The sequence below is a fragment of the Marmota flaviventris genome, chromosome 1 (genome assembly GCF_047511675.1).
Source record: "Marmota flaviventris isolate mMarFla1 chromosome 1, mMarFla1.hap1, whole genome shotgun sequence".
In the NCBI taxonomy this organism is placed as follows: domain Eukaryota; kingdom Metazoa; phylum Chordata; class Mammalia; order Rodentia; family Sciuridae; genus Marmota; species Marmota flaviventris.
In genome coordinates, this window is record NC_092498.1 from 168,711,017 (window position 1) to 168,733,751 (window position 22,735).

A 22,735-nucleotide genomic window follows, 5' to 3' on the forward strand; every position below is an offset into this window, starting at 1 on the left:
CCAGCCTCAGCAATGCAGAGGCACTAAGCAACTCAGTGAGACCTTGTCTCTAAATAAAATACAAAATAGGACTGGGGATGTGGCTCAGTGGTTGAGTGCCCCTGAGTTCAATGCCTGGCATTCCCCCAACCCCCCCCCCCAAAAAAAAAAAAAAAAAAGCATAAGGGCACAGTATTTGGAGTCTACATTGACAGGGTTTGAACATCAACTACTACTTGATGGCTCTGGACCTGAGCAAGCTATTTAACTATAATAAACTTTATATAGACAATGACCCCAATAAGAAAGCTATTTTGGGCCAAGGTTGTGGCTCAGTTGGTAGAGTGCTTGCCTACTATGTATGAGACACTGGGTTAGATCCTCAGCACTACATGAAAAAGAAATAAATATTAATAAAGATATTGTGTCCATCTACAACTAAAAATATTTTGTTAAAAAAGCTACCCCATAGGTTATTATGAGTGTTAAAGAAATACACAATCTATAAGGCAATTATATAAAGTTGATTTACTAGATACTTGATAAATAACAGGAATTATTATTATTGGTGGTATTGGTACTGTTTATTATTATTAAATTACTCTCTGGGAGGAGACAGGCAGTTTGCTCAGCAGGTTCAAGAGTTCTGATTTTCAAATCACTTCTGCATATCCTCATGTTATTGTGCTGGATTAAATCAGGGAATGAACCTTTGTGTGTGTGTGTGTGTGTGTGTGTGTTTTGTGGGATTGAACCCAGGGCCTGATGCATGTGAAGCAAGCACTCTATCAACTAAGCTATATCCCCAGCCCAGGGAACGAATGCTTTGAATATGTCCATTAGCCTGTATCCTCCTACCCCAAATCAGGTTTTCATGACTTCACACCTATACCACTGTGCATCATCCCCACCAGCTTCTCTGTCTCTTCCTCCTCAGTTCCGTGTATCCAAGGTTCCACAGCTTATTAGTGATAGAGATGGGATTTGAACCCTGAATCCCAACTATTTAGGAAACAGAATAAATTACACAACACAGGAAACAGAATTAATTACACAACACAGGAAAATTTCTCAAATTTAAACCATTTAAAACTTTCTATAACCAGATTGGAGCCCACATCCCGTGCCTCACCTTCTGTTCCTCAGAGTATCCTCAACCTGTGGTAGACTGATTCATGGTTTTCCTCAGGTGTGACCTGGCCTATTTCCTTACACCTGTGCCCTGCCTCTACCCCAGCCTGCCATCTGTTCCACCCTGCCCCACAGAGTTAGAACCCAGATCTCCAAATAGAATGCTCATAGTTCACAAGATTTTAATGATCTGGACTTCATTTTCCCTTGTCTTCTCTTACTACCAGGGAAAGAAAAATCTATATCTGCTACACTGGGTCCAGCCCATACTTAATAAACATTTGCAGGAGGTTTGACTAGTCACCCCAATGCAGTTGGGGCTGAGAGGAGCTAGATGTTCAACAGGAGGTTGCCTTTACAAATGGGCTTTGGGCCTAAACTAACAGACAACTAAAAATCTCCACAAAGATCTTAATCCTCACAGCCAGCAATTGTAACACCACATCAGAACCACTGAAACAAAACCGAGAAATTTTAAAACCAAAGGAAACTTAAACTTCCTGCAACAGTGTGTCTTACAGGTAGGAAACTGCTCAGAGAGAGGAAAAGTGACTGGCAATATAAAAAACTAGACTTAGATTTCTGTGTACATGGGACCCCAACTCCTAGCCATTATGGAAAAAGAAAAGGGAAGAGAGAAGAAAACAGGCACACTTACAGCTTCTTCCAAGTGCTGCTGATCTGGGTTATCATTTGGTGTGTGCCTCAAGATTTCTCGAAGAAGCAGAGGGTATTTCACCAAACGGCTTCTTGGAATATCAAGGAAATTCCAGAGATCTAGTTTGCGGCTAAAGGGGGACTCTAAACATCGTTGAAGAAAGTCCTGGACTCGGTGATCCTGTTTTTTATGATCTAGCAGAGCTTTGGCGGCCACTTGATTGCTGCAGTAGCTGTCATAGGAGCTGAGACAAGGAAGCTAAGGAGGAAACCAGAAAAAGATTGGGGTGTCAACATCCTCAAGCTTTGAAGTCACAAATCTTCATTCATTGGGATTGAATGAACACTGAACTGGGCTGTAGGCCTGGCCAACATTTCTTAATTTGCATGGCTGGAGGAAACCAGTGGAATCTTCAAAATGGCATGCAATAGACAGGTTCCGCTTATTTTCACAAGGTACTTTTCTTAGTTGCACATTTACTTTCTTGATTTTAAGAGCCCTATCTCAATTTCTCTGCACTTCCTACCAATCCAAGCTAGGGACAAAAGCACCTGAATTCTTACATATGCAAACAGTTCAGAAATTTTCCTAACTTTTTAAAAAGTATCCAGTATGTCAAAACTCACCTTGAAAAGATGTCTTCAAAAATTATTCATAAAAAACCATGAAGAAGACTTAACCAGCATACACAAAAAACAAGGGGCCAGTGCAGCCCTTTGTATGACATTACACAGCCCTTTTCGTGTGGCTTTGTGCAAACACCTCTATATTAGTTTAAGATTACCTGATTCTAAGGCAGACCTTTATGGCCTTAAGAAGTTAACACAAAAGTATGATTAGTTAAAAAAGAAAATCAGGTGCAGGAAGCATTTAAAAAAAAATCTCTTAAATTAGTTCTGACAGGCCAGCAAAGATTTTTGGTTATATCTTATGGTTCACATCACAGCCCAAGCAAGGAACAATGTAAGTTTAAAGACTTTAGAATGTTTTAAGTTCAATGCCTTCGTTCCAGCAAAACACTCATCTCTCTGACATGTTCTATCAATCACAATGTGCAAAGACCACATCAGGGACTCAAGGAAAAGCTTCTCATCCTATTTTTTCTATTCCTCCCTCTTAATGGTACCTGAGATTCAGCATCTTAATGCAATGCTACCAGCCTCCAGAAAGTTTCAAGAGGCAATAAAATGCCTTAGAGCACTTCTCATTATTTTACACTAGGAAGCTACATTGTTTACCATGACACCTCTGTAGAGGACTCAATAAGTCAGTGACAAGAAGGTGTCTTTCATTTCTGCATCCTCAGTACCCTGCATTGTGCTTCCTATACAGCCCACAGTCAAAGTTTGTGTTCTGGGAGAACAAATAAATGAATGCTTATTTGTAATAATGGATCATAAAACTGGGCAATATTTGATGGTTTGGGAACATCCCTTAAAAATAAAGTGTAGTCTTGTACATTGCTGGTGGGACTGCAAATTGGTGCAGCCAATTTGGAAAGCAGTATGGAGATTTCTTGGAAAGCTGGGAATGGAACCACCATTTGACCCAGCTATTCCCCTTCTCGGTCTATTCCCTAAAGACCTAAAAAGACCATGCTACAGGGACACTGCTACATCGATGTTCATAGCAGCACAATTCACAATAGCAAGACTGTGGAACCAACCTAGATGCCCTTCAATAGACGAATGGATAAAAAAAATGTGGCATTTATACACAATGGAGTATTACTCTGCATTAAAAAATGACAAAATCATAGAATTTGCAGGGAAATGGATGGCATTAGAGCAGATTATGCTAAGTGAAGCTAGCCAATCCCTAAAAAACAAATGCCAAATGTCTTCTTTGATATAAGGAGAGTAACTAAGATCAGAGTAGGGACGAAGAGCAGGAGAAGAAGATTAACATTAAACAGGGATGAGAGGTGGGAGGGAAAGGGAGAGAGAAGGGAAATTGCATGGAAATGGAAGGAGACCCTCAGGGTTATACAAAATTACATACAAGAGGAAGTGAGGGGAAAGGGGAAAATAATACAAGGGGGAGAAATGAATGATAGTAGAGGGGATAGAGAGAGAAGAGGGGAGGGGAGGGGAGGGGGGATAGTAGAGGATAGGAAAGGCAGCAGAATACAACAGACACTAGTATGGCAATATGTAAATCAATGGATGTGTAACTGATGTGATTCTGCAATCTGTATACGGGGTAAAAATGGGAGTTCTTAACCCACTTGAATCAAAGTGTGAAATATGATATATCAAGAACTATGTAATGTTTTGAACAACCAACAATAAAAATTAAAAAAAAAAATAAAGTGTAGTGGCATCTGAAAATTTAAATATTCTTATACTTCTTTTACACCTTTTATTAAAATTATTTTCTCATTAACCAAAATAAAAAAAATTACTAGGGAAGTAGTATTTAAAAGGCGCAATACTAAGCTTAACAATCTTGGAAATGTCCACCTTCTTTCCATGTTATTAAAAATAAAACAACATCCAAAATAAAAAAAAACCCTCTATTGTGTTCAAAAGAGCTAAAAAATTCCTTCCTCAACCTTACATTTGAAAGTAATGATAACCAGTACACACATATCCATGCTCTCCCCATCCCGCCCCTGCCCAATAACAGATGTGGTACTTATAATCTAGATTTTAAGAGTTAATTAAAAAGCACTTCAGGCCCTCTTAATTTCATTTTCACTTCCTTGCCTTTTAAAATACCTGGAAATGACCAATGTTTTGATTATGGAGAAACAAATCAGCAGTAACCATCGGATGTAAATTAGTGAGGAAACCCAGCTGCACTGCTGCTCACTATCCATTGGGCCATTACTCTCACAGATCCTGACACCTGCTACCATGGCAACAAAGTTAAGCTCTGGCTCTGTGTTCACACCTGATGGGGTGCTCATTTCCTGGAGAGGCTACCACATTTAGCCACTGGTTAGAAAAGGTCACAAATGATAGGAGAAGACAAATGTACACATCTTGGTTCCCAAATAAAAATAAATACACTTATTTAAAATATGAGAGGTGAAAATTCAGTGGTGAAGAGGGAAGACTTTGGAATCAAGGAGAATCAGGTTCAAAGCTCAAGTTAGACAGCTGCTCATGAATGACTCCTGTGAGACTCAGTTTCTCCAATTAAAATACACATACTAACATTTTCCTTTCCCTTAGTGAATGAGAAATATAACATGTGTATCATAGAGCTTGGTCCCTGTTGAGAATCAGTAAGTACTAGCTGTTAATTTTTGTTCCTAGAATATTTTATTCAAGGGGCTGAGGATGTGGCTTAAGCGGTAGCGCGCTCGCCTGGCATGTGTGCAGCCCGGGTTCGATCCTCAGCACCACATACAAACAAAGATGTTGTGTCCGCCGAAAACTAAAAAAAATAAATATTAAAAAAAGAAAAAAAAAGAATACTTTATTCAAGAAACTGGTTTAAAGAAGCAAAGCTACTTGCTCAGCAGGACTCTGACGCCTGTTCTTATCTATTTTCCCCTGCAAAGCTCTGAACTACTTGATATCTCTTTTAAATAGACTATCAAGAACTTTTATAAGGGAGGACAAAGAATTTATAAGGGAAACTCTCCCTTGCGCCCCCCCCCCTTTTTTAGAAGTTCTTATCTCCCTAACATTGTAAAAAGTGATAGAACAAATCTATTTTTTTTTTTTTTTGGCTTCCAGGTGCCCTGCCTTTCCTTTTGGAATTAAATTTTAATTAGAACCCAAATTAACATGAGGACTGGCTGTCTTGGAGAGCTTATAAATTATTTTATTACTTAGATAAGTCACTTGGGAAGTTGATTCTTTGTGATAGGGAAGGCTTGCTCCAACAGGGTGACCTACTGGGGAGGGGGAAACGGATCCTCAGTAACTAGGGTGGTTCCCCGAAAAAAAAAAAAAAAAAAACTGCAACCACCCTGTTTAAGGTCTTCAAAGTAAAAGTAATTGATTCATTCTAAGGTCAAAAGGAATGGTCAATGCTGCCCCACTTGGGCAGCTTACTTGTTTAAAAGGCTTTTTCATGTTTTTTCTTCGGGGGAGAAATAAATCAATTTTTCATGGGTTGAATGGGCTCTGACTTTTCTCATTCAAAGTCCACCAAGATGTTTATTTTGTTCTGTTAAAAAGACCAGAGCTCAAACAGAAGTACCCCTTGGTTTACAGTTCCCACTCGCATGGACACATCTGCAGTTAAAAGAGGGAAAACATTTAACAGCTCGTTGGGCCTGATAAATAAGGCCATTTCTCATGAAGTCTGGTAACAACAGGCCAGTTGTTTAATTTGAGGCTGCAAGTCCTTTGGCCTGAAGGGTCCAGATAGCAATGGACCAGCATGGTCACTCCTCTCTTCCTTTGGATACCCAAAATGACTGCAAAATCTGCCCCTAGATCAAACTAATTTCCTAACAAAACTGATAAATATTTATTTCAAAAATAAAGTTAATAACTAGACAGATTCCTACAATTTTGTTTCTGGAACAAATTCACAATTTGCACAAGATGTTTAAGGAAACCATGTATTTTTTATTGCTATCACAGCAAAAACAAAGCAATCATCCTGCTAATTCTAGAGTGTGGCCTTATTGCCCCCTTTATTCCCATCAAAGCAGTCTGCAGACTAAGGAAATTTAAGAAATACTGAAACAGACCCTCTCTTCTCATTACACCTTCTGTGACTCTAGTTGGCTGGCATTCTTTAGAAGATTTTTTTTTTTTCTAAAAGAAGTTAATAAAAGGAAAGTTGAAAGTGTAAGATGAACAATCTCTCCTGAAATATTAATGCTCATTTTTTAAATTATTTATCTTAGAACATTACTTGTCTTTCAGATACCCTTGGGATATTTCAGCCTTGGTACTAAAACAGACTCCTGAACTAAATCTAGCTAAGTCGTGAATCCTCAAAAGTTCTGCATTAAGGCAGTAATGCAATAGAAATGCTAATAATTTCAAGAGCAATTGGTCTGGATGCCATATTACCTAGTTTTGTTTTATTTGATGTGAAACTAATAGTTTCATGTGTACCTGTACTTATTTTACTTATTTTAATGCCACATTATCTTAAATGTAGTAAATGTGTAGTAAGAATTGTTTTCATGCTTTAAAAAGATAAGTCCTAAATATAATTACAAATTTTATTAGGAATTGAATTTTTATTTTTCTGATATAAAACCAATATTTGCCAATAAGAAAAGTCTAGGTATAATGAAATTCCATCTAAATTATGGAAATCTTGCCTAGCATGTATGAGGCCCTGAGTTCAATCCATAGCACGTCTCCCCTCCCCACTCCCCAAGAAAATAAAAATTAAAATTAAAAAAAAAAAAGGAAATCTGTCTTCAACTAAGTCCACAGAACTTTTCTTACCCAGCCCACGAGGATGGGACCAACGTGTTCTGTTGAGCCATCAGGCTTCCGAACATCCCGAAGCTGACTAAGAAGCTCTGGCAAAAAATAAACAGAATGCTTATTTCGTTAGGCATTCAAATATGAACACGGCTGGAAGCAGTTCTGGGTTATTCACATTATTACATAATCACTGACTTGTTGTAAGACAAGTCAACTAAGCTACAAGTCACAACTCATCCCAGGAATAAAACGATACCTTCGTGTAGAGGAATTAGAGAATCCAGTGTTCCAAAAATTTGGTTCAACTCTTGTTCTGTCATGATGGAGAGTTTCAGCATGGGGTCATGATAGGCCTGCATAAGAAGGACAAGAGATGGACACAAACATTTAAATTCAGAGGAACTAGCATCTAAGAGGTGCTATGTGATTAACAACAACAACAACAACAACCAAAATCTAGTTCTCCTAACAACTTCTCCCATAGTGCTGCAGAAACAGCAGACAGGAGTAGCTGGAGGAGAGGAGAATCCAGGACTCCTTGAGCCTTTTGTGGTCACTGATAAACCAAAGTAGAAGGAGCATAAGTCCTTGATATAGATTTGGTTATTATAATGTTTTCAAAATCACCAAGATCCTACAGCTTGAAAAACTCCCACTTTATTCAAAATTAGCTACCAGAAGCTCTTTTGCAAATCAGTACATAGTTAAAAGAAAGAAAAAAAAATGATTGGCACATTTTTTTTTTTTTTTTTTTGGTACTGGGGATTGAGCCCAAGGACATTTTACCACTGAGCAATATTCCAAGCCCTTTTATTATTTATTTTAGGATAGGGTCTCACTAAGTGCTTAGGGCCTCACTAAGTTGCTGAGGCTGGCTTCAAACTTGTGATCCTCCCACCTGTGCCTCCCAAGTCACTGGGATTACAGGTGTGTACCATTACACCCATCTGGAAAAAATTTTTTTTTTTAAATGCATGGAAAATTAAATACATGTTTAAAAATCTATTCAAGCCAGGCATGGTGGAACACATCTGTAATCACAGTGGCTCAGGAGGCTGAAGCAGGAAGACTATGAGTTCAAAGCCAGCCTCAGCAAAAGTGAGGCACTAAGCAACTCAGTGAGACCCTGTCTCTAAATAAAATATAAAACAAGAGTGGGGATGTGGCTCAGTGGACGAATGTTCCTGAGTTCAGTCCCTGGTACCAAAAACAAACAAAACAAAAACAACAACAACAAAACTACTCAAGATTAACAATGGGAGAGATGTTTATATGACAAGAAAGAAGATCAAGTCGTAAGTGCTCTAGACAACCAGAAGATTAAAAGTGCACTGACAAAGGAAAGTTTTAAAGATGAGCCACTTGGCACAAAGAAGGAGGCAATAATAAAAAAATAATAAAATAAATATTATAGAAGAAAGAATTGAGATTTGTGGTGGTGCCTAGAAGACGGGTAGATAAAGAGGGTTGGAAGGAAGAGAAGTGTTGCTAGGAAGACGCTAGCATCTGGGAGAACTTGATCCAGGTGAGATGAGTTGAACATAGAATCAGCACAATGTCTCTTAGAGTGAAGAGCCTTTTTGGTCCTCTCTGATCTCCTCCCCTTCCTCCAGCCCTGACTGAAACTCTGTTTCTTGGCTGTATCCAAGTATAGCTTGGATGGCCATATCAGGAACGCTGGAGGTAGGGGTTCACATTAGCAGAAAGCTGTACTAACGACCCCTCAAAGAAGGGAAACATCCTTCCTTCCCAATAATTATTTGAGCATGCCATGAATATCAGGATGAAGGAGTCTGGATTAATTTCCAAGCTATGGGAATGGAATGTGGTGCAGTGGCCTGGTATTGCTGGAATGGAAAAAATTTTGAAGGAAAGCTCATTGTCAAGAATGTACATTCTACAAGGTCAGGGTATTCCCCCCTGCTCCTCCCACACAATGTTAATTAAAAAATAAGTTTCTGGCTAGAGCATGGTTCAGTGGTAGTGTATGTGTGTGTAGCATGCTCAAGGTCCTGGATCCAATTCCCAGCACTAAATCAACAAAGCAAAACAAACAAACAAAAACCCCAATCCAGTTTCCATAGAAAAAACCCTAACTTACAACAGTTATACAATTGCCTCATTTCAGTACTTCATCCACTTTTGAGATTCATATGTCTTCCTTCCCCTTGTACTAGGAATTGAACCCAGTGGTGCTTTATCATTACGCTTCATTCCCAGTCCTTTTTATTTCATTTTAAGATAGGGTCTCACTAAGTTACCAGGTTGGCCTTAAACTTCTGCCTCAGCCTAAGTCACTGGGATAACAGGCATGCACCACCATGCCCAGCTTCAAATGCCTTTTTTCTAAGATACAGTTCCTGTTTAAGACATCCATTCTCTTCCACAGACAAAGAGACCCTGCATGTGAGATTTCTAGGACAGGCATCCACGGACACTTTCTGATTTAAACTGATATATTCTTTGAGGTACACCAGAGACATGAAGAGGTGAACTCCTACACGTGCCAGGTGCAGAGAGCTATTCTACCTTTTTCTTTGAACCATTTCCCACTGCTTGGTTTATGGTCACAGGTTCTTCTCAATTTCTGATGACCTGTCTTAGTCATGAAGAAGGTGTTCATAAAGTATCATCTGAGTATTATGAAATTATTCAGAGGGGAAAAATATGAAGTGACTAAAATGAGTACTTCATCCACTTTTGAGATTCTTCTGAGCTCCACCAGGTACACTAAATAAAACTATTGGCTTTTAGTTTACCTTTTTTGCTAATTTCAAGTCCTCTATCAAGTCTTCTTCTCCTTGAGAAAGTTCAAAGATTGCCTGAAAAAAAAGATGAAATATATTTAATGAATTTTCCCTTCCTTTATGAGACCAAATTCAAACAGTGCCAGTTCTAGTACTCAAAAATCCATCTCTACTTTATTTAAAAAGGATTCTCGAAAAGTTAAATCAATCTAAAGAAAATGTACCTACTAGCTAACACCTGCAAAGAAAAGATATTACAGCATTTCTGCATAATGGACTTCTCTGTGGGAGAAAGTATTGCCACAAATTTACAATTTAACAGTCATCTTCCGTGTTTCAGTTTGAGCCATGGATTCTGCATCTTTGTTATGAATGTTAATCCTAAGAAAGGATTTAGGGTCTGTTCTCAGTAATGGACCTGGCAACATTATTGGCTGGGCCTTCACAGTTTGCCTCTCTCTTACTCAACAAAAGATGAATCTTAGTAGAAAGCTTTATTCCTATCACCGATTTGTCAGATGAGCGCAGGGGTGCATGCCTGTAATCCCAGCAATTCAGGAGGCTGAGGCAGGACAGTTGTAAATTTGAGGCCAGCCTTGGCAACTTAGTGAGATCCTGCCTCAAAAATAAAATAAAAAAGTCCGGGGATATAGCTCAGTGGTAGAACACCCCAGGTTCAAACCCTATTAAAAAAAAAAAAAAAATCCTATCCTCCTCTTAGCTTCTAGTTGTTTTGTTTTGAGATTGGGATTGTACAAAGAATCCAAAACTTCATCACTCTAAATAAAAACTGGTGAAGTCAATTCATTCTAAAGTACTTCTGAACTCCACCAGGTACACTAAATAAAACTATAGGAGCAGACTGTGTGCAAGAGTGTATAAATGGGTCATTTCTAATTTGGCTCTATTAAGCCATCATAATTTAGAGAGCTATGACGCACAGAACATTTACATCAGAGGATCTAAATCCTTGGCAAACATTATGTTATTAAAGGACAAGTCTGTGGCAATAGGTCAAGGACTACTGCAGGGCAGGACAGCGAATGTGGGGGCAGGAGAGTAGCCCAAGGGCCCAACCCCTCTGAGGTCCAGAAAACCCCATGGCTTTTTATTCTACTTTATTTACCTTTTTATTTTTAAATAATTATAGAGTCACATGAAAAGTTACAAAAAATAGGCCAGGCAAGGTGGTGCAGGCCTGTAATCCCAGTGACTTGGGAGACTGGGGCAGGAGTGTAGAAAGTTCTAGACCAGCCTTAGCAACTTAGCAAGTGTCTAGGTCAAAATAAAACAAAAAGGGCTGGGGGTGTAGCTCAGTGGTAGAGTGTTCCTGAATTTAATCCCCAGTATCACATCTACCCACATCCTACTATCCCCCCCCAAAAAAAAAAATATAAAAAAGTGACAAAAATAGTCAGGAAGTCCTGTGCTGTGCACCCATCACCCGTGGTACATAACTCTAGGAAAATGATGGGCTCAAAATAACTGATTAGCCTTAATGTGGATCTTCGTCAGATCTCCTTGTCCATCTGTTTTACCAGAGCTCACTTATACAGACTGGCCAAATGTGGCCTCTAAGAGAGGCAAACCATAGACCTCCACACTTGGAAATACACCATGGGATTTGGTGCAGAAAAGGAGCCAAGTTTGAATCCTGACTCTATAATATACTAGGTGGTGACCTCCTGCTCACCATGCCTTAATAATGTCCTCATCTATGGAATCCATCCTTCTTTTCTTCCCTTCCTTCCCCTTTCTCAGTGTCAGATTGTACAAATTGTATATGTAACCTATTAACTTTTGGGAAAATATAGAGAAGCATAAAGAATAAAAACTTTAAATAATCCATAATAGCATCTTGTTAACTGTTGAGAACACAAGAATAACAAACTCAGTTTCTCCCATACTCTCACAACACATATCACTTCTGATATCCAGTATGTGGGGCTTTCCCCCACATACTGAACAAGCCATCAATTTTGCAGTGGACACCAGTTGGGCCTCTCCTAATTCAATTTTGACACTATGTACCTGGGGACAGCATCAGATCCCACAAGTTGAGAACTCAGTCCCCAAGACTATATCCCCTGTCAGATGCCAATCCAAAATCCAATCTGCTATAAATCAGGGTTCCCATTACCCTCTCCTCAGGTTTTATTAATTTGCCAGAGGGGCTCACCAGACTCAGGGAAGCACTTAGGTTTACCAGTTTATTTTAAAGGATATTACAAAGGATATCAATGAACACCAAAGATGAAGAGATGAACATGCTGGAGTACAGGGAAAAGGGTGTGGAGCTTCCATGCCTCATCCAGGCACATACCCTCTAAGAACCTCCATATGTTCAGCAATCTGGATGCTTTCCAAACCTTATTATTATTATTTTTAATGGAGGCTTCACTAAATCACTGGCCATTAGTTATCAACTTAACCTTCAACCCCTTTCCCTTCCCCAGAGGTTAGACTTTCAGTCGCAACCATCTATCTTGCCTTGGTCTCATTGGTAACCAGCCTCCATCTGGATTCTACCAAAGGTTGGTCAATCTATCAACAAACAAAATGCCACTCTGAAGATATGAGTTATATGCCAGGAAATGGGGATGAAGACCAAATACATCACAATATCACATTAACCAGATATTTCTTCACAGGACTTTTTTCAGTGCATGTATTATTTTCAAAGCCTTCATTTATTAATTGTTGAATAGGTAATACATTTACATGGCATAAAATTTATAGTGCACAAATGGGCACATGGTAAAAACTGTCCTTCTCACTTCCTTCCAGCCACCCCAGGAGGCAACACTGTTGACAGTTCCTTGAGTAGTCTTCCAGAAATATTTTATGGTTCTATAAGCAAATACATAAATATATTAATTTTTCTATTTTTATATACATGGTAGCATAGTCTACATCCTATTTTGTTACTTGCCTTATCCACTTAGCCAAACATACATATCAGCACTTCTTCATGTGTCTCTACAGTTGCATAGTATTTTATTTATTTATTTGGTACCAGGGATTGAACTCAAGAACACTTGACCACTGAGCCACATCCCCAGCCATATTTTGTATTTTATTTAGAGACGAGGTCTCACTGAATTGCTTAGCACCTCACTTTTGCTGAGGCTGGTTTTGAACTCTTAATTCTTCTGCCTAAGGCTCCCGGCAGCTGGGATTAGAGGCATGTGCCATTGAGGGAAGCATTATTTCATTTATTTAGACTGGTTTCTAATAATAGTTCTTTAGGCTCCTTCTAAATTAGTACAATTATAAATATTACTGTAACAAGTAATCTTGCACATATATCTTTTCACCTATATACAAGCAGTCCTGGCAGATTTCCTAGAAAGGAACTGCTTAGTCAAAAAAAATTTTCAAGTTCCCCTTTTGCCAATGTCAAGTTCTCTACAAAAAAATAGAAATTGCAGCAGAGATCTCATTAGAGGATGCACAATGCAGAGTGCTTAGCATAGCCTGGCGTATGACAAACATTCTAAAAAGTATAATGTCATCGCAGCTAATTATTAGGGTAATTGATACAGAAAGCTCATAAAGAATGGAATTAACTATGCTCTAGAAAGAAGTTTTCTGCACAGCTGAATCAAAGTTCTATAATCTGAATTTTTAAATTTTAAATTTTATCTTTTTGCATTGCTAGGGATTAAACTCCGGTTCTTGCATTCTAAGCAAGTGGTCTACTACTGAGCTATACCCAGGCCTATAAATTAAATATGATAAAATATTCTAGAGGCTGCTCTCAAAATATAATGGAAAGGATTGTTTTTGTGAACTTCAGAATCTTATATAGGCACTTGGTTTTAACATCCTGTAAACTCTAGATTTTCACATCAGTGTCTTTTTAAAGTGGGGGGCCACACCCACCCAGCTGGACACAGGTATTTCTCAGTTCCTTCCACTAGATTTGGAGACTGCGGTGCAGACCCTGCAAGATGCTCCCCTGCAGGGCACCTCCCTGGCAGATACAGGAACATACCTCCTGCCGTTTGATCTCCTTGGATGTAAGCATTTGATTGACACACACATCGAAGGTCTCGCTCCACAGCTTGCTGTCTCTCCGCTTGGTGCTTGAGGAAGAGGCATTTCTGGACCAGGGTCGGGGGGCGAGGATGTCAGGGCGGCTCTCGCTGCGGAAGCTAATGGAACGCTAAACAATGAGAAGAACAAGCCATCATGGGGTCAGCAGCAGAACTAGGTGGATCCTTTGAGCAGCTTCCTGTTGCTGATGGAACATAAATCATATATTTGCAAAAAAGAAAGGACGGGACCACAGGGCCTTTAGGAAGCAGGGCATTGTCTTGAGTCTACGTGCTAAATAAAACTGGACATGTTCCACACGTGCTGAGAGTGTCCAGTTCTATGCGACCTGGACACTCAGTGTACTACAACACCAAAACATGTCAGGCCAAACTCCTGGGCAACAGCAGCTCCCAGAAGAATGGTGAGCTCTACTTGTTTCCAAAGGCCACTTCCCCTCTTCAGAAGGACAAGGGATGATGGGCTGAGGTTGTGGTAGAGCACTTGCCTTGCTTGGGTAAGGCACTGGGTTCCATCCTCAGTACCACATTTTTTTTTTAAACAAAGTTAAGGGGCTGGGGATGTGGCTCAAGCGGTAGCGCGCTCGCCTGGCATGCGTGCAGCCCGGGTTCAATCCTCAGCACCACATACAAACAAAGATGTTGTGTCCGCCGAAAACTAAAAAAAATATATATTTAAAAAAAATTCTCTCTCTCTTAAAAAAAAAAAAACAAAGTTAAAAAGAAATCTTAAAAAAGGGAGGCAGGGTGCTGGGTTTGTAGCTCAGGGGTAGCATGTGTGAGGCACTAGGTTTGACCCTCAGCACCACATAAAAATAAATCTATAAAATAAAGGTATTATGTCCATTTACAACTAAAAGAAAATATTAAAAAAACAAAACAAGAAAAAACATCAGGCCTCACACCTACTCCCCTCCTCCTACCAACAGCACTTCCACTATCCCTGGGCATTCCACTGCACTTAGTTTGGGTGGACTCCACCAGACTTGACCAGTTAGAGTGTTCCAACCCTGCTTCAGGGTTGGGCACTGAGTCCTGGAAATTTGCTACATGGTTTATAAAAGGGGGGGGGGGCTGAGGTTGTGGCTCAGTGGCAGAGCGCTCGCCTTGCACGAAGAAAACATGAGGATCTGAGTTCGATCCTCAGCACCATATAAAAATAAGTAAACAAAATAAAGATACTGTGTCCATGTATAACTGAAAAAAATTATTAAAAAAAAAAAAAGAAAAGGGGAATTGTGAGCTCAGGAGATAACTTCGGCAGGGGCTTCTTATAGTAACTCTCCCATGTCACAAAGGAGAATCTATCTGCAACAGGAGAAAAGGAAGGGACACACAGAATAAAGGATGGAGAGACTGACTGACAGCAGCAGCAGAAATGTAATGAGCTTTGCCAACACTAGTGTTTTGAACCCCTGGATTCCACTATGCCTGACGCCAGGAAGAGCCACCTTTGGATATTTTAGTTACATGGGCTATTACATTACCCCTATTTACATTGATCTCAGCTGGAGTCCTGTCAACTCAAAAAGTCCCAGTTAACATACATAATAAATACCATTTTAGCAGCAAATGATGATGGAGTGGTCTAACCACCCAAAGTCCAACCCTGTGGCAGAAATATGCTACCATGGTGCTTTCTCATGACAGAAACAAATCATTAGGAAGGAAGTTAAATGCATCATCTTTAGTCCTCATCCTTCAAGATTTCAACACACTCACTGGAAACTTTTCCAAAGCAATGAGGTATGACTGTGCTCAAAAACCATATTGTTATTTAACAAGTGTTCCCTGCCACCATTCCCTGTGGCCTTCTATGTCAAGTTCCAACTCCTTAGCTTGTCACAGAAGGCCTCTTGTAATCTGACTACAGGCTATGTACTTAGGATCACATCCTGCCACTCACCCACAATCCCCCTATTCTTCAGCTATACTAGGCTATTTGCCATCCCCTCAGTGTGACATGCTTTGCCATCTTTTTGTGCTCCCTTCAAATCTTCTGTTTCTAGAATGCATTTCTTATATTTTACAGTTAACTCAGAATATAAGTCAAATACCATCTCCTCTAGGAAACCTTCACTAATGTTCGCTTGTCCTCCTCTCCCAGAGCAATTTGGACATACCTCCGATATAGCAATGATCACTTTTTACTATATATACTGGTCACCTGTTTTATAAACTTCCCAAGGGCAGGAACTGATTTTGCATGTGACATATGAGCCAAGATCACTAAGACGTTCTAAGGTAAGGTAGCTCCCAATTATTTCGAAATTCAACAATAAAATCCAATAAAGTAGAGTTTTTATTTGTTTGTTTTTATGGTTGTTTTTTAATACGGTATTGCTCTGTTGCTCAGGCTGACCCCTGGGCTCCTGGGCTCAAGTAATCCTCCTACCTCAGCCTCTCAAGGAGCTGGGACTACAGATGTGCACCAATGCACCTGGCTAAGAGAATATTTTTTAAAGGAACCATCCAATATAAGGGTTTTTTTTTTTTTTAAAATAAGTTACTTGCTTAATGGAATATTATTCTAGCCAATAAAAGAATTCTGAGATAATTTAAAATCTGCATATGAATACTGTTTAATAATTATGCAAAAGTCCATAAGAGAAAAGATAAAATGGGAGTGCCACAAAATTCTATTTTTTTCATCAGAGGTGATTTCTGATTTTCCTACTTTTTAATTTTTTATGACCTAAGAAAAAATGAATAAATGAAAAATGTAAGGAGAAGCTTCCAAGGAGCTTCAAGGTATTACCAGAGCCTTCTGGAAGCTGGGAGTTAGCCATTTGCAAGTAGCAATACAAGCTCCTTGGGCTGGCACAGGCCTCTGTGAGCACCAAGAGCTTAGGATTGCTGGAGCAGACCTGGGCAGGAGATCAAGAAAACATGTGCACCCAATACACAGTTCGCTAATGGCATCTCGCAAATCCTTATGATCTCTTAAAACAGTCCCTTATAAACAGTAACCAGATTAAATGAATGTAGATCCCCTGTGCTCAGAATCAATTAACCATAGTTGCTGAAAGGTCAAAACATGCATAGTGAGTCACCAAGTAACTCCATTTGCTGTTTTGAAGGCATCCCAGACAGGCATTAAAGCCCAGAAAGAAAGAAAAACACAAACAAAAAGAAAATTCAAAATGAAACACAGTTTCCACTTTCACTTAAAAGAATCACCCTCCTACCTCCTTACATTTTCAGTCCCTAACCAACTTCAGACTTTCTTCCCCAGTTTGGAAGTAGTTTATGCTAATTTTAAAATTTCAGATAATGCAGAAATCTCAGACATTTAATATTAAGTAGCAATTCCTTCCTTTCCCCAAGGTCATTTCCTAAAAGGAACCACTGTTGAGTCTGTTCTATATCTTTCCAAACTTCCCCCTTACATTTGCTAACATTCATGGAAAACAATGTTATCTTCTTCTTTGAAATATCTTCATGTATGGTGTAAGACTCAATCCCCCCCCCTCCACATTTATAGACGGACATAATACCTTTATTTTATTTATTTTTCTGTGGTGTTGAGGATGAAACCCCGTATCTCACACATGCTAGGCAAGTGCTCTACCACTGAGCCACAACCCCAGCCCTGTAAGACTTAATCTTTACAAAAACAGAGGTGAAATGCACAGAGCATAATCATTTTAGAAGTGAACAAGTCATTAGCATTTATAAGCTCACAGTGTTATACAACTTCTACCTCTACCTACTTCTAAAACATTTCTCATCACCCTAAAGTTACTCCAAGTCCCATGGGGGTATTATCACTGAAGTCCTTTATGTGCCTGCCTGTGCTTAGACCTTCTGATTCAATCTCTCCAATCCTTGCCCCTACCCTGCAAGGTGGGATTTGTTTTCATTTTACCTGTGAGGAAACTTGAGGCTGAGGGAAGTTAAGGCAATTGCCCAGGCAGGATCCAAAAATCAGATATGTTTGTTCCAAAGCCTGAGTATTTTCTGCTCTTGGGGGCTACATATGCAGTTTCCACACAAGTCATGCACTGTGGGGAGGTTTCAATGAGAGGAGATACAGTTCCTGTCTTCTAGGAGTTGAAATCAAGTAAGGAGAGAAAATGCATTTGTTCTGTTTTAGGAACAAACAGTGATCACTGACCAATCAAACTTCAGTTTTATGAATGAGGGGTTGTCTTGGACACTAGGATATTTAGCAATCTGACCACTAGATGCTAGTAGCACTCCACCCCAGTTGTACCAATCAAAACATCGGTAGACACTGCCAAATATCCTCTGGGTTGAGAAACACTGGTCCATGGTACCTAGGTCCACGGTAACAAGGTCCACCTTGAAGGGAGAAACCCACACTTGGGAGGGACCACCTAAAAACAGAAACATATACATAGATCTATTTCCAGGGGTATGGGGATTCTGGGACTGAAATGAGAAAATGTTCCATCCAGGACAAGCAAGAGTTTCCATGAGGAAATCTGGCCTAGCAAATGAGCTGAAAACCTAGACCTCATAATTACTGGCAGCTAAAACAATGGCCACAAGAGACACAGGTAAAGCAGATTTAGGAAATGGGTGTTCACATTTATGCCCAAGCTGGGTATGTGGCAAAAACATTGCACATGCAAAGGGGACTGTCCGGGTGGAAAATGGAGGCCCTTTACACATGTCAGAGGAAATGTACACCAGCAGGTAGACATGTTGGGACAGATTTGATTTATTAATGCTGTCTGTTCAGCCGGGTGCTCCCTATCCTTTTTCAAAAACAGAAAAGTTTCCACAGCCAGAGATAACATGCTCCAGCGAAGAGAGGTCAAGATGGGTAAACCCTCCATAAGTTCCCTCCTGACTGTATTTCTATTAGGTAGCAAAGGGTTCATTATTAAATGGAATGTGAAATGTTCTCCCACCACATTCTGGAGGACTCTTCTAAATGCTTGATTAGAGAAATTAGCTGAAAGTTAGAAAAGAAAACTTCTCTGTTGTGTAGCCATGTCACATTTGCCCCTCATGCCAGCCCCTGGAGAGGCATTGGCAGGCTCTTCCACTTTTAACAGATGAGAAATTAAAGGACCAGAGGATTAAGTAACTGGCACACGATAGTGTTGGAATAGGAATGGAGCCCAGATGTTGAACTCCAGAACACAGATTTCGGTTAAGAACAAAAGCTCTGGAGTAAAGTAAACATGGTTTCAAGTCAACTCAATGGTTGAGGGACCTTGGAAAACTTCCTTTCTCTCTCTGGAACTCAGTTTCTTCATCTGTAAAAGTGGCATGGGAACATGATACTTTTTTTTTTTTTTTGTGGTACTGTGGATTCAACCCTAGGCCTTGTACAGGTTAGGCAAGAGCTCTACCACTGAACTGCACTTAAAAAAATTATTACCTTAAGGGTTCTCAGTAAATTGCCCAGGTTATCATTGAACTTGCAACCCCTCTGCCTCAATCTCCCAAGCAAACTGGGATTAAGGGTATGTGGTGCCACACCTGGCTGGGGCATGATAATAAGTATCACACAAAGTTGTAATGTTATAGTGAGGACTGGATATGATATAGAGTGTCAGAGGCTTAGCTAAATGCCTGGTGTTCAGCAAGCAGGAGGTGGTTGGTAACTATCACTGTTAGATTTTTTTTTTTAATTTTTTTTTTTTTTTTTTTAGAGAGAGAGGTGGGGAGGGAGAGAGAGAGAATTTTAATATTTATTTCTTTTAGTTTTTGGCAGACACAACATCTTTGTATGTGGTGCTGAGGATCGAACCCGGGCCGCATGCATGCCAGGCGAGCGCACTACCGCTTGAGCCATATCCCCAGCCCCACTGTTAGATTTTTGACTGCACTGCTACCATTAGTGCTGGTTTATATACAGTAGTCTCTCCTTATCCCTGGGAATATGTCCCAAGAGCCCCAGTGGATGTCTGAAACCACAGAGAGTACTGAACCTAATATTCACCATGCTTTTTCCTATATATACCTATCACAGGTATCATAAAGTTTAATTCATAAATGAGGTATAGTAAGAGTTTAAGTATAACACAAATGGAGTAATTTTAATATTATAATAAAAGTTATTTAAAACTTATGAACTATTTATTTCTGGATTTTTCCATGTAATATTTTCAGATCACTATTGACTACAAGGTAATAAACTGGGAAAAGTGATATCATAGGTAAAGGGACTACAGTATGTTTTCATCTGTTAGCAAACAGCAGACACACCTCTGAGCTTCTTGGACCAAACAGCTCCTTGAAGGATCTTCATTAAGAATAACTTAAAGAGTGAGAAAAACCATTAGAAGGATAGTGCTATTTATAAGAGATCTGGGAAGAGCCAAAAGTGCCCAACAACAGTGATTAGTTAAATAAGTCACAGTGTAACCATAAAATGGAATATTCCATGGTTGTTCAAAAAACATTCTTTTTCAGAAAAGCTTAATGATGAGTGGCAAACCTTACAGACAGACGTAGGCAAGAGAAGAAAGCTCTTGATTTACAATAACACTAAACATTAACAGGGGTTACACCCTTGGATGATGAGATTTTAATCTTCCACTTCGTAATTTTCTACATTTATCTTTTAGACTTCTTGTAATGAACAGATATTAACTTAAAAAAAAAAAACCCAAAATCAGTTGACATATAGGCAAGAATAAGAACACTGAGTGAGAAGTGACACTATAAAAATAAAATCAAATATCTAGAATTTGGTTCAGATTAATGCCCAATAAAAACATAGTAAAAGGACACTCAATCATTTGAAAATCAGTACATTTCAAAATCCAAAGAGCCAGTGCAAAGAGAAACCTTTTGTAGCTTAGAGAAATTCTAAGTTAAATAAATGAAAAGCTGAAAACAATATTTGGTGTCGGTATGGAAAAAATATACAACTTGCTTTGAGCCAGCCCAAAGTGAGGAAGCCTTCTAGAAGCCTGGGGCAGCTACCCAACCAATGTCATAGGGTACCATCAACAGGCCCTTGTATGCTAATGTTAATGACAAAATATTCCCCTCACTGAAAACAATGACTCTCCCCACCGCCCCCATGCAAAGTAAGGGACAGCTGAGAGGTAGGATGCTCCAGCTTCAAAGTGTGGTGGTTATTTTTAGATTCTGACAAATTGTAGGCTTTTTCTCTTTAATTTTTTTTCAGTTGTAGATGGACATAATACCTTTATTTATTTATCTTTATGTGGTGCTGAGGATTGAACCTACTGCCTCACACGTGAGAGGCAAGTGCTCTACCACTGAGTCATAACCCCAGCCACAAATTGCAGGCTTTATTATGACCAATTTTTTTAAACTTTTTTTTGCAGAGCCTGCCATGAGAAAGGCACCCCGAACACCCTGTAGAGTCCCAGCTCCACCACTTACCAGCTGTGTGACTCTGGGCACATGTTTAAACATTCAGGTTTTTACCCTGTAAAGTGGTAATGAAGCCCACCTTGCAGAGACTGTGAGGTACTGATATGACGTCATGAACATAAAGTGCTTTGTATGGAACCAAGATTATAGTAGCTAATCAACTCGTGAGAGTTCTTATTAAAAATAAGAAACAGCAAGCTTTAAATTACAAGTCAACTATTTGCAATGGTTTGTTATTACTCCAGGAATAATGAAGAACAGTAGAAAACTAGAAGTTCTTCCTCATACAGAATTCAGGTTCCTTCTCAGCTATACCATTTCCTCGTAACAGCAAGGTAGATCTGGTTGCTGATTGTTTCCCACAACACACATATATACACACAAACCCCAAGTTCATCTCCACACTGCCAAGCAACTAGGGGCCAAGGACTTATGAGATCAAACCAAGGGACTAAGTAGCAGGTCCTTAAAGAAGAAAATCATGGCTGCCAAATGTACAGAACAGCACGTATCCTTGTGAGATCATTTATTTCTCATATCTAGATGGTATCCGTTTGTGTGCTCCTATCTCAACCCTGAAATGCCCTTTCTCCCCTTCATCCTTATCAGCTCTGAGCCATCCCAGACCCAACACAAATCCCTCCCTCTTTGCAAGGCATCCTTTCTTGATGTCTTCCATCCCTAAGCCACTACTAAACTCTCTCTCTCCCTCAAATACTTTATTACATAAGATTTTCAAGTCTTAGTTGAGTACATGCCTGTGGTTATCAGGAACCATTCTAAAACCAAGCAATTCTCCCTGGAGGGGCCAGAGTTGGGAAGGAGTACTGTGGGGAGCCACTCTGAATGACTCATGCCTTCCAGTCCTGAAGCAAGAGGCTCTGACCAATCACTATATTTCGAGGTGACTTGGGCGTTGTCCCTGCCCAGGAAGTCAAAGGCTGTCACCCTGGGGTTGAGCTACACTCACCTATTCCTTTGTAATCCTATCCCTTTGCCCTGTTTGGGATAGAATGTTCCATGGAAGCTCCCTTTGTGTGTCCCCTTCTCTTGCTCTGCCTTTGGGTGTGGCCTTCCTAGATGTCAGTCAATCTGCTGACAGCAGACATCATGAGGCTAGATTCAACCTTCTGAAACCTGACCCCTTGCCTCGTTTGAATGGTTTCTCCCCAATGAAAGGGTTCAGCACCTGCTCCTCTCTCTTTCCTCGAACCCCAAAGGTCAGAGGAGCTTCACAGGACCCAAAGAAAAAGGTATCTCTGTCTCTTGTGCGATTATTTCACACAGCCCAGTTCACCTGGAGTCACCCTGAGTATTTTAGTCATGAGGAATGCGACAGAATACATGTTCTGATGTGTTGGTTAAAGAAGAAGGGCAAGGCCCCATCACTAGGCAAGTACCCACTGTCAGCCCCTGGGGAGACCCTAGGAGCAGCAATGGCCACTGTTTCTAATAATAACAGTGATAATAATGGCAACT

At 39.8% G+C, this 22,735-nt stretch overlaps 1 protein-coding gene across 9 annotated transcripts in view; it reads right to left on the bottom strand.

The window, feature by feature from the left end:
* The window catches only part of Arhgef3 (Rho guanine nucleotide exchange factor 3), a 310,186-nt gene that overhangs the window by 13,157 nt on the left and 274,294 nt on the right, over positions 1-22,735 (bottom strand). For all 9 annotated transcript variants that reach the window (XM_071618840.1, XM_027921548.2, XM_027921552.2 and 6 more), the window contains 5 exons: positions 13,867-14,037; positions 9,882-9,944; positions 7,379-7,475; positions 7,141-7,217; positions 1,769-2,026 (listed from right to left, as the gene is read on the bottom strand). In XM_071618840.1, the coding sequence (XP_071474941.1) occupies positions 1,769-2,026; positions 7,141-7,217; positions 7,379-7,475; positions 9,882-9,944; positions 13,867-14,037 (666 nt within the window). The remainder of the gene's footprint in view (positions 1-1,768; positions 2,027-7,140; positions 7,218-7,378; positions 7,476-9,881; positions 9,945-13,866; positions 14,038-22,735) is intronic.